Raw genomic sequence first — 12376 nt, 5'->3', positions numbered from 1 at the left:
TTTTCATAATCTCAGGGAGCTGTTTCACTCAGTAAAACAACTCTTCACTCCCCTCTACTAATCAAGTTACTCCTATGCCTGCAACCAGGAATGGCTCTTCAGTAACATTTGCATCATACTTCGCTGACAACATAACTATGATACGCAAAAGCTTCTCAAGTGACCAGGACATATATATAGATAGCATCAGCTCTGATGGGACAATTTTGATGAGATATCAGAATTTGAGGTTATTCAGGCTATTAATAGGTTGAATAATACAACCAGTGCACTGAATCCCTGCTCTACTGCTTTACTAAAACTCATAAAGGAGGAATCTACAAAATTCATAACCAAATTTGTAAATGCTTCACTTTCCTCTGGTATATTCCCTATATCCTTGAAAAGAGCCTCGGTCTGCCCTACTCAAAAAACCCCTACCATTCTCTCAAACTATCAACCTATCTCATCCCTTTCATATCTATCGAAGCTTACAGAAAACATTGTATTACAACAGTTGTCTCTTTTTGGATATTCATACCATTTTAGACCAATGCCAGTTTGAATTTCATAAATATCGTAATATTGAAATGTTACTTTTGTCCACTTTTGATGCTATCCACCATAGGTTTGATTTAGGCACATGATATGCATTTATTTTTCTTGACCTCTCTTCAGCCTTTGATTCTATCAATCAGTCTATTCCCATCTCTTGCTTAGCTTCTTTGGGCTTCATCAGAACTAACTCTCTCTCAATATTGGCAAAACAGAACTCATGATCTTATCCTGCTACCATCCTCTAAATCTTTCAGATAAACTTTCACTCCATTCCCATCACAAACATGATGTGCAGTCTGGGAATTCTTATTGACCCTTCTCTGTCCATGCACACCCACATCAAAACCATAACGCAGTCTTCTTTTTATAAGCTTCTTTTACTCCATCATTTGAAACCAATACTGGATCTCCCAGACTTTCGCACTCTACTTCAAGCATTACTCTCTTCAGGTATGGGTTGCTGCAATTCTCTCTGTTGGAATTCCTGCCTATGTTATATCACCATTACAGATAATACAAAATTCCACTGCTCGTCTCCTCACTAACGCTTCAGTTCAAGATCAGTTTACTCCTGTCTTGTTCTCTTTACATTGGCTTCCCATTTCATACTGGATACAGTATAAATTTGCAAGCATTAGGCACAACTTACTTAACAATATCTCCTCCCCATGGATCACTGCCATGTTGAAGATTTACACACCAAATAGATATTACGGTCCTCAAATCAGGGCATCCTTAATGTCCTGTCCTATAAATATGCGCCAAAGCTTGTATAGGTGGTATAGAAAAACTTGTAAATAAAATAAATAAATAAACTTAAATAAGGTGCATGAACATACATCCTACTTTATTGAACTCTTTACCAGCTGAACCGAGATCTATAAGAGATGCAAACCTTTTCAGAAAGGTTTTGAAGACCCACTTCTTTCAGCTCGCATGTAAAGACCTCTTATGAAACCGTATGATTTTGAAGATGTGCGTTTTTAATATTTTGCCAATGGTCTTAGGTATGTTTCCATTTTATGAGTGTACGTTGTACCCCACCCTGAACTAAGGAAGGGTGGGTAACAGGTTTTTTTTAAAATAAATAAAGTCTCAACGTCAATCTTTTATCATTCTCAAATCTAAATGTCACTAGCAAGGTAGCTCCATCATTAATTACATAATTAGATTGTTCCAAAATCTCTGAAATACCAAAACTCATTTTCAGTGCCTCCACTTTAAGTTCTCAGGAAATGATTTGTCAATAACAGGTAAATAATAAACCTTAGAGAAATTAGGAAGATATTCCTTTGAAACATTAAACAACTCTAAGTAGAATTTATGTAACATCTCTAACTGTGAAATTAAGGAAAACCTTGGAAACTCTAAAAATCTCAAATTCAAGATTTTAGGAAGATTACCCAGGTTTCCAACTCTCTCTGAAAGTATTTTCATTAATCAAGGAAACTTGGCACGCATGCATAGAAAAACTCTATTGGAAATTTCAACTAATTATTCAGAGTGTTCTCTTAAAGTCACAGAGTGTTCCAAGGGTTGTGAGTGCAGCATCATTACAAGAAGATAATGATTTCTTGAAACGTACCATATCCAGCATTACAGCAGAGGATGGGACAATATCCACTTGTGTTGTTAAGAGTGAACTAGAAACACAGTTCCTTTTCTATTCCTGGGGAATAGAGGCAGGGTATAGAGACTTTCATCAAACCTGCTTCGGCATCAGTCCCCAGAAAGGATATGTCTGATGGATGCAACAGTGATGGATCTTCATGACTCAACATCTCTGATGGAATAGAGGGAGCAGAGGAAGGATCCCCAAGGTCACAAGGCACAAGAATATGCTGTCACTGAAAATTAGTCAGGCATTTTTACGAACATGTCTCTACTTTAATAAATATTTGGAAAAGATCAAGGCATCTATTCTTTCTTTTTTGTTCACCTGACAGCCATTATAGATCGCCTACCTCTTTGTTTACTGAAAATTAAATGCCTCGAGTAGGCTAAGAAGAGGGAGTAGTAAATAAAGTGCAAAAGTGCCTTCTCCTTTTCTTCCCCATTCTGAGGCAAGGAAACGTGAAAATGCCAGAAATGTTCTCTAAGGAGTGCACCCCCTAGGCGCACCACAAGACAGGCTCTTTTGAAGAGGAAGGAGGCCCCTGGTGGTGAAGTCGGCCAGCTTAATGCTCCTCCTCAGGGAAGCCACAATGACAAAGGCTTCCTCTCTCCCCCCCCCCCCCCCCCCCACCCAAGCTAATATTCTTTAAAAATTATAAATACTTATGAAAATCACTGAAAGTCAGGGCAGGGAACACCATAGTACTAGCCGTCACCTGGCATCTCGGGTGAAATCAAACAGGTGCAGATCCAGTTTCATCAGTGTACACTATTGCCAGTGTATTGACATGACCGTTCTATATTTAATAAAAGATTAAAAAAGTAGCCCACATCTTCAATTGTAAATACATTTCAAACAGTGAATAGCTGAGTATAATTATGAATGAGTTTGATTAACCTTGTCTTGCAGGAGGCCGGACCTTGCAGATTCTAAACGCCCAGGCAGACAGTGCTGGGAGATACACCTGCATAGCCACCAATGAAGCTGGGGAGACTTTAAAGCATTATGAAGTCAAAGTATACAGTATGTTTTTTATTTGCCTAGCTTGCCACTAAAGTATTTTTCTAGTTATCTTTTACAGCATCAATTGGCTTGCATTTAGTTTAATAATAGTCTATTGTTGTTTTTTTTTTGTTTGATAATCTAAAAGTAAAATGAGTCTGATTTTCATAGTTAATGACCTTATTTAGCATTGGCTCTAGACAAGTGTGTGTCAGGCATGCTGGGAAGAGTAAGCAGGAGAGACATCTGAATAGGCTTATTCAGGTCAGATTGCTTCTGTGATAAAATGAAAAGGGTATCGTACAGGCCATGCCTTTCCTCCATTCAGCACCAGCTAGATTATTCTCCTCTTCCATTCTCTCTCTCACTAAGCCGTGTGTAAGCAGATTATGGACCTAGCTTGGCTTTTACATTATGGAAGATCTGAAGCACAGTGCAGACAGTGCTACTTGGTAGGGGTGTATTGAACTGAAGTCATCTATTCAGTCAAACAAATGATATTCAGCAAATCACAGCTTTATCAGGATAGAATAAAAATAATGCAGCAGTCTTGTACAGTGTGGTTAGGTGGCAGCATAAACCTTGGGATGAAAAGAATGTTTTGAGCAAGAAAATGATTTAGCTAATCAGTACCCTCTGCAGAAGATGTTGGATAGCATCTGCATCAATTACGAGTTGATGACTGAAAGAAATGGATAACGCTAATCAGGCCAGGTTGAATTGTGGCTAACAGGTTTATCATTATCATACCAAACTCTATATGAGAATGACAACACTCTGGAGCAGGGGTGGCGAACCTCATTGCTAGAGGGCCACAAACAGGCCAGGTTTTCAGATAACCACAATAAATATGCATGAGAGAGTTTTGCATACATTGGAGGCAGAGCATGCAGATCTAGCTCATGTATATTCATTGTGGTTATCCTGGCCTGTTTGTGGCCCTCGAGCTCCGGAGTTTGCCACCTGTGCTCTAGAGTGTATTTCAGGGTGAAATTTACTTTCTGCTCATCTTTATATTATGTCAGACAGTTATAAGAACATCGACATGTCTCTGTTGCCCTCTGATAATTCGATCATCCTGCAGTTGTCTTGTCTCTATGTGTTTGCATTGCCAGTTTAATGTCTTTCCATTGTATGTTTGCTTACGTGCAGTTCCGCCCATCATCGCTAAACGAGATGGCTTCGGAATTGGTCTGTTTCCCAAGGAAGTGAAGATCAGGGTGAACAACAGCCTCGTCCTAGAGTGTGAGGCACATGCAATCCCTGCTGCCTCCCTTAGCTGGTTCAAGGATGGACAGGTCAGTCATTGCTCTGCTACCTGTCGACTTCTCAGTGAGATGCATGGGACATGAATGCATCATTGAAAGCAAAACCCCATATAGCATTTTCTCCAAATACCTTTTTTTTTTTTTTTGTTATTTACCCTCTTAGGCAACTTTAAAATAATTTTCCTCTTCATCAGGTCAGACCAGTCCAGATGAACGGGTTATGCTCACCAACCAGCTAATGGAGACAGAGATCAACAAGTTTGCTGTTGTCACCTCTTATATGCATCCTTAATGACCTCAGCCTGCCAATCTTCTCCTTCTTCAGCAGATGGTGGAGGAGCATCTTGTGCTGTAACCTGGGGCCTGGTTAGGTCGGATGAATTGGAATGCTTGGTTGTTCTTAAGGAGAAAGATTCATTCTCCCTCCCTCAGTGGAGTGGAGCCCTGACCTATAGACTGGGAATTTTAGGGTTTGCATCTTCTGAGGAGAAAATATAAGCTCCCTCCCTCAGTAGAGCTCAGCTGGAGCCAGGATGCTGACAGTTTTTCCTTAACATTGGTGACTCCCACTCCCAATTCTCTCTCACCCCATAGAAGGAAGCAGAAAACTATGGTTTTAGAAGGAGGAAGAGATGCTATTGCTTTACTGGAAATAAAGTAAAAAAAAAAAAAAAGTACAGATAGAGGCGCAGAGGATGCAGTCAAGAACATAAGGGACATGGGTAGCTTTTACGATGGAGTCGAGTTAGTCAGTCCTGGCCACCTCAGTGAGAATTTGGTAGTAGGGATGATGTGGTGGCTGATACAGTGCAGAAAAAAAAGGATCTCTCTCTGCAGCACTGGAGAGCACTGAAAACAGGGGGCCTACCATCTTTGCCACTCTTGCTTAGAATTGGGTGACAGCAGGAGGATGAATTTGGAGTTTCAGTGGAAGGGGGGCGACTGTGGCCACAAATCAAGTTTGACCATAGGTTCCCGCTGAGGAAAGCAATGCTGCAACCGCACCAATAGCCGTATTAGGATGGAAGAGGAGTCGGGGCCTCCTCTTATATGCTGGAAAACAGAGGGATAGCTGCAGGGCCATTTAGGCTGCAGTCAACTTCTGTCCCAATCCCAACAGTTGTCTTCTCTTTTTATTGGGATGCTCTGTTGGAGGACATGAGGGCAGCCTTATTATTATTCTGACAGAGTTCAGTTCTACAGTCCACTCTGAGCTTCCCCTCATCATTATTTATAGAAACAACTGTATGGGCCATGTGGAGAGTGGAGTTGGGAGGAATCGTGGCTTCAGTCTTTCTGTGAATAAATAATTAGATACGCTTTTACACGTTTTGACGATTATACTACTGAAATATTCAAGATGACGTCAAACAACAAATATCTTTCAAACTTGACTACGTACGCTGTACAAAAATCTTAACACCCGGAAAAATGCTTATATATCATATGTGACCTTCATAATGCCCTGCAGTATCCTTGGGCATTACTGCTCTATTTGTATACTGCTTAAGGGCCATTTTTAATCATTGGTCATGCCCAATTTTAAATTTTCTGTTTTGGCTTTTTCAAGATTATGATAAAACTCAATGTTATATCACAAGAAAATGCTTTTCAAAACTTTAGGTATTCGCCAGTACTTAGTACTTCCCTTGAGATGGTGAAATTCCGTTACCACTCTGTTCCAGTTAAATGTATATGTTCCCTTAAAGGAGATAACAGAGCTCAGTCCAACGTGATCATGTTTCGCATCCCAGCTGCCTCAGGGACCTCTCTGATATCGGGATTTATATTGCCGGTATCCCAGGTCTCAAGAGGATTTTTCCTTTTTCACGATTTCATTTCAGATTAATTTCCTCCGCGGGTGTTACCGCAGGGCTGTAATGATATCGGTCTTTCTGTGCCAGAGTCTCCCTCTTCTGCCTCCTGCATGGCAAGGGTCTGCAGCCATGCCCTAGGTGACCTGGTTTGTGTGTGTTGTATGGTCCTCGTCAGGAGTAGGAATGGCAGCTGTGTTTGTTGGTTGGATGTGTCAGAGAAACAATGCATCCCTCTCATTCTCTCTCTCTCTCTCTCTCTCTCTCAGTTCAGAGGGATCAGTTGGGTAGGAACTACTGGACACAGGAGGTTGCTGATTTCTTTTTAGGGCATACAGCTTCCGATTTTCTGTTTTTTTTACATGGACTTCAATTCTGCTCTGTTCCTCTCTTTCAGAGTTTTATGTGTTATTCCAAGCACTTAGTAGGGGGCTGCAGTCATAATGGCTCAGGAGGGTGGAATTAGGGATTTCCTGCAAGCACTTTCTGGATAGAGGTGCTGTTTGGGGAAATAGTGATGGATGCCTGTCCTCTGGGAGAGAGCTATTTCCATCATGAATCTTTGGCCATTTTCTTCTTTCTGTCCTTTGGTAAAAAAATGGCTAAGGTTAGTTAGAGTGAGGACCATATCTTGAGTCCACATTTAGAGCCCCTGTGGTTCCCCTGTGGGATTCCCTGACTTGGTCGTCTTGAGGCTGCAGTTCCTTCTCCTCTGCCCTGCCTGGGAGGTAGGTGGATTCAGAGCTCTTTGGTGATGACCTGCACCTTGAATACTGTGTACAATTCTGGTCGCCGCATCTCAAAAAAGATATAGTTGCGATGGAGAAGGTACAGAGAAGGGCAACCAAAATGATAAAGGGGATGGAACAGCTTCCCAATGAGGATAGGCTGAAGAGATAGGGCTGTTCAGCTTTGAGAAGAGACGGCTGAGGGGGGATATGATAGAGGTCTTTAAGATCATGAGAGGTCTTGAACGAGTAGATGTGACTCGGTTATTTTCACTTTCGAATAATAGAAGGACTAGGGGGCATTCCCTGAAGTTAGCAAGTAGTACATTTAAGACTAATCGGAGAAAATTCTTTTTCACTCAACACACAATAAAGCTCTGGAATTTGTTGCCAGAGGATGTGGTTAGTGCAGTTAGGGGTAGATTTTCAGACAAGCGCGAACAGCCTACTTTTGTTTGCGCTCCAGGCGCAAACAAAAGTACGCTGGATTTTAGTAGATACGCGCGTAGTCGCGCGTATCGGCTAAAATCCTGGATCGGCGCGCGCAAGGCTATCGATTTTGTATAGCCTGCGCGCGCCGAGCCGCGCTGCCTCCCCCCGTTCCCTCCAAGGCCGCTCCGAAATCGGAGCGGCCTTAGAGGGAACTTTCCTTTGCCCTCCCCTCACCTTCCCCTCCCTTCCCCTACCTAACCCACCCGCCCGGCCCTGTCTACACCCCCCCCTTACCTTTGTCGGGGGATTTACGCCTCCCGGAGGGAGACGTAAATCCCCGCGCGCCAGCGGGCCTGCTGCGCGCCGGGCCGCGACCTGGGGGCGGGTACGGAGGGCGTGGCCACGCCCCCGGGCCGTAGCCACGCCCCGTACCCGCCCCCAAAACGCTGCCGACACGCCCCCGGAACGCCGCGACGACCGGGCCCGCCCCCCGACACGCCCCCCTCCGAGAACCCCGGGACTTACGCGAGTCCCGGGGCTCTGCGCGCGCCGGGAGGCCTATGTAAACTAGGCTTCCCGGCGCGCAGGGCCCTGCTCGCCTAAATCCGCCCGGTTTTGGGCGGATTTAGGCGAGCAGGGCTCTGAAAATCTACCCCATAGTGTAGCTGGGTTCAAAAAAGGTTTGGATAAGTTCTTGGAGGAGAAGTCCATTAATGGCTATTAATCAATTTTACTTAGGGAATAGCCACAGCTATTAATTGCATCAGTAGCATGGGATCTTCTTAGTGTTTGGGTAATTGCCAGGTTCTTGTGGCCTGGTTTTGGCCTCTGTTGGAAACAGGATGCTGGGCTTCATGGACCCTTGGTCTGACCCAGCATGGCAATTTCTTATGTTCTTATGTTCTTATCTTTACTTGAGAAACTGGGATAATTTGAATCCTTAATTTCCCAGTCCCCTAGTGCCTTGGGATATTGTAGAGCATGAGGATTCTATTATGGTCAATACTTGAAAGCTCTTCCGGGTTCTGCCCTCTTTGTAAGTCATGGAGGGAATTATTGGATATGGAATGAGTGTTTCCAGGAGCAACCTTTTAAGAGTAGTTGCTCACTGGCCAAGTTATTCCTTACTTGCTCTGCTATGAGATGAACGTTTATTCCATCACAAAAAGGTTGACAATCCTGGTAGAGAGAACTGTGGCACCTAAGAATTCCCAAGATAGTAGATTGGAAGCCATGCTTAAATAAGTCTGAGGGTCATTAGCTGGATTCTAGTTAATTCTGCTTGTACCTGTCTAATGGCAGGATCTGGCTTGCATCTGGTGCTACAGGTTCAGAAAGAGGTACCGGAGGATTCAATTTCATGGTACTGCACTCAGCATATTGGATGGATGCTTGTGTTCTTCCAACGGAGTAATGCCTAGAGGGATGGTGGCTGGAATGGCTTCCATGGCTGTGTATTGTTGGAAGACTCCAGGGAGAAACCACAGGACTAGTATCCTTTTGAGGAACCATTATAGGTATATGAGCCCTATCTCTAGTCCCAGAGATAGGTGGCCTCTGTCAACATTTTTTCATAATTGACTCCATATTATAAAAGATCAGAGATGCTCTTGCATCTCCCAATTTTTTTTCAAACTCTTGGAGCTCAAACTCATTTTGCCGGAAAGACAGATGCCACAAGAGGATCATTGGGCAGTTTCTTGGATTGTAAGCAGTGGTACTGATTCAAAGGGCCTAATATAGCTGGGGTATTATTCTCCATAAAAGAAGTGTCCTTCAACCTCATTCTGGTTTGGAAGCGAGTCCGTATCTAAAAGTTTCTAATTCCATATTTAAAACGTTTTTCAGTGATTCTGACAGAAGGAAGGGGAGAATTCCTATTCTCCTTATGTTAATGGAGGCTTATCTTTGTATGCCAGTAAGGAAGGTTCCTAGGTACAGTCTTTTGTTTGTAATTCTGGGGTTGTGTAGTATCCTGCAGTGTAATCTTATCTTCAACTTCCTGGTCTAGTGGCATTGGATCTTGTTCCCTGAGTGAGGATGCACATGGGACGACTTCAGAAAGCTTTGATCTCCAGACAGAATCCCCAGTCTCAGTCTTCTTCCATGAGGCTACAGGTGCTGTAATCCATCAGGATATGCTTGTGATGATGGCTAGTTTGTAATAGCTTAGCAAACAAGGGCATGGACTTACCTCCTTCATGATTTGGGCAGAGCACACACCTTTCAATAGGTCGGACCATGGTTCAAAATTGGCCACCACATGGTTATGTTTCTGCCTGGTGACATTTACAACAGTTGTCTGTCTACCGAATCCTTCGCAGGCTTTCTGCTTTGGATATATTTTAAATTTTTTTTATTATAATTTGTTTTTGCCTCTACAGCCAACTTCTTTTCAAATTCTCTTTTAGCCTGCCTTATCGGTGTCTTACATTTGACATGCCAATACTTATGCTTTATCCTATTTTCTTCTGATGGATCTTTCTTCCAATTTTTGAATGCAGATCTTTTGGCTAAAATAGACTTTCACCTCACATTTTGGCCATGCCAGGAATCATTTGACCTTCCTTCCTCTTTCTTAATGCGTGGAATACATCTGGTCTGCGTTTCTTAGATGGTATTTTTTAAAAGTGTCCAATATTACCCTGATTAAAGAGAGAAATTAAGACACTGATTTGAATCAGTGGGCGTAATAAGATTTTTTTAAAGTGTCCAAGCCTATTGCCCACTCTTAATCTTTGTAGATGCACCTTTCAGGGTTATTTTTTTTTCTATATTTCTCATTTTATCAAAGTTTCCTTTTTTCAAGTTTAGTGCTAGAGCCATGGATTTTCTTACTGTCCCCCTTCCAGTCATTAAATCAAATTTGATCATATTATGATCACTATTGCCAAGCAGCCCCACCACCGTTATCTCTCTCACCAAATCCTGTGCTCCACTGAGAATTAGATCTAAAATTGCTCCTTCTCTCATCTGTTCCAGAACTAATTGCTTCTTAAAGCTGTCATTTATTTCTATCCAGGAACTATATCTCTCTAGCATGTCCTGACACTTACCCAGTCTATATTAGGGTAATTGAAATCTCCCATTATTACCACACTACCAATTTGGTTAGCTTCCCTAATTTCTATTAACATTTCACTGTCCATCTCATTATTTTGGCCAGGTGGATGGTAGTATACTCCTATCACTATATTCTTTCCCAACACACAAAGGATTTCTACCCATAAAGATTCAATTGTGCATTTAGTCTTTTGCAGAATCTTTATCCTGGTGAATTCTATACCATCCTGGACATAAAGTGCTGCCCCGTAATCCATTTGCTCCTCTCTATCATTGCAATATAATTTGTACCCTAGCAGAGCTATATCCCATTGGTTATCCTCTTTCCACTATCTCTGAGATGCCAATTAAGAGATGTTTTTATCTGTCTATGGCAGTAAAAAGGATCTTAAGTAAAAAAAAATCAAATCATTACTTAAGATCCTTTTTACTGCCATAGACAGATAAAAACATCTCTTAATTGGCATCTCAGAGATAGTGGAAAGAGGATAACCAATGGGATATAGCTCTGCTAGGGTACAAATTATATTGTAATGATAGAGAGGAGCAAATGGATTACGGGGCAGCACTTTATGTCCAGGATGGTATAGAATTCACTAGGATAAAGATTCTGCAAAAGACTAAATGCACAATTGAATCTTTATGGGTAGACGGGGGTGGCAGAAGGACATTGGAGTGTCATCCCCGATATCTCCAAGAAATGGGTGAAGAAAGTAACAAAAATCAGTTGATTAGGGCAGAAAAGATGTCCAAGAAGAGAAGCAAGCTGAAGGAGAGAAGCTGGAAAGCTATGAGCACAAAGGCTTGTAGTCTAGGCAATAAAATCCCAGACCTGCAGGCCCTAATGGTGGAAGCAGACTTGGACATTTTGTTGTTACAGAGTCATGTTTCGAGGAGTCACATAATTGGAATATGGCCAGCCTGTTCTATAACTTAAGGAAGGACAAAGGGACAAGGAAAGGGGGAGGAGTAGCACTTTATCAGAAGCAATATCCAAGAAACTGAAATGCAAAGGATGTGGGGTAGGGAAGAAGCATTATGGGCTGTCCTAAAAAAAAAAAAAAAAAAGATGGTGCTTCCATTTATATAGGTATGGTCAACAGCTGAATACAGATCTGGTGAAAGGCATCCACAAAGTGGGAAAGAAGGGAGAAGTGCTGCTCATTAGAGATTTTAATCTGCCAGATGTAGACTAGAGTAATTCTTTTGTGGAATCTACAAGTAGAAGAGAGATAGTGAATGCCCTTCAGGGAGCTCTGCTGAAACAAATGGTAATGAAAACCACAAGGAAGGGTATGATGCTTGACCTGGTGCTCACAAATAGGGATAATGTCTCAGATGTCTGAGTAGGTATCCACTTGAGCACCAGTGATCATCAGACGGTATGATTTGATATCTCAAATAAAATACTGAGAAGTCACACAAAGACCCAAGTTTTGAATTTCCAAAATACTGACTTTGTCAAAATGGAGAAGTTCCTGGAGGAAAAACTAGAAAACTGGAAGATAAGGGGCAAGGTGGAACAACAGTGGACCAAGTTAAAAGAAGCTATTAAAAAGGCACAAATCTATATTTTAGAAAAGTAAATAAAAGTAAGAGGAAATAGAAACCAATCTGGTTCTCAAAGGAGGTGGATGTTAAAATACAGGCATAAAGAACAACATTCAAGAAGTATAAAGGATCCCAGGAATACAGGGAAGAATACCTGGAGAAATTGAGAGATGAAGAAAGAAATCAGGAAAGCAAAAGGTCAAGTGGAAGAAAGGATTGCCAAAGACAGAAAGCAAGATGATAAAACATTTTTCAGATATATTAGAGAAAGGAGGAAGATCCAAAGTGGTATACTGGAATTGAAAGGTGATGCGGAACAATGTATAGAGAGAGACGAAGAAATCACAGAAATATTAAACGAATACT

General features: G+C 41.9%; 1 protein-coding gene across 1 annotated transcript in view; it reads left to right on the top strand.

The window, feature by feature from the left end:
• Positions 1–12376, top strand: part of HMCN1 (hemicentin 1) — a 688208-nt gene that overhangs the window by 479953 nt on the left and 195879 nt on the right. The window contains 2 exon segments of the mRNA XM_029617466.1: positions 3062–3175; positions 4307–4452. Coding sequence (XP_029473326.1) covers positions 3062–3175; positions 4307–4452 — 260 coding nt within the window.

Source organism: Rhinatrema bivittatum, chromosome 10, assembly GCF_901001135.1.
Source record: "Rhinatrema bivittatum chromosome 10, aRhiBiv1.1, whole genome shotgun sequence".
Lineage (NCBI taxonomy): Eukaryota > Metazoa > Chordata > Amphibia > Gymnophiona > Rhinatrematidae > Rhinatrema > Rhinatrema bivittatum.
Note: the sequence above shows the minus strand (reverse complement) of the source record. Positions and strands in the feature narration are given on the sequence as shown.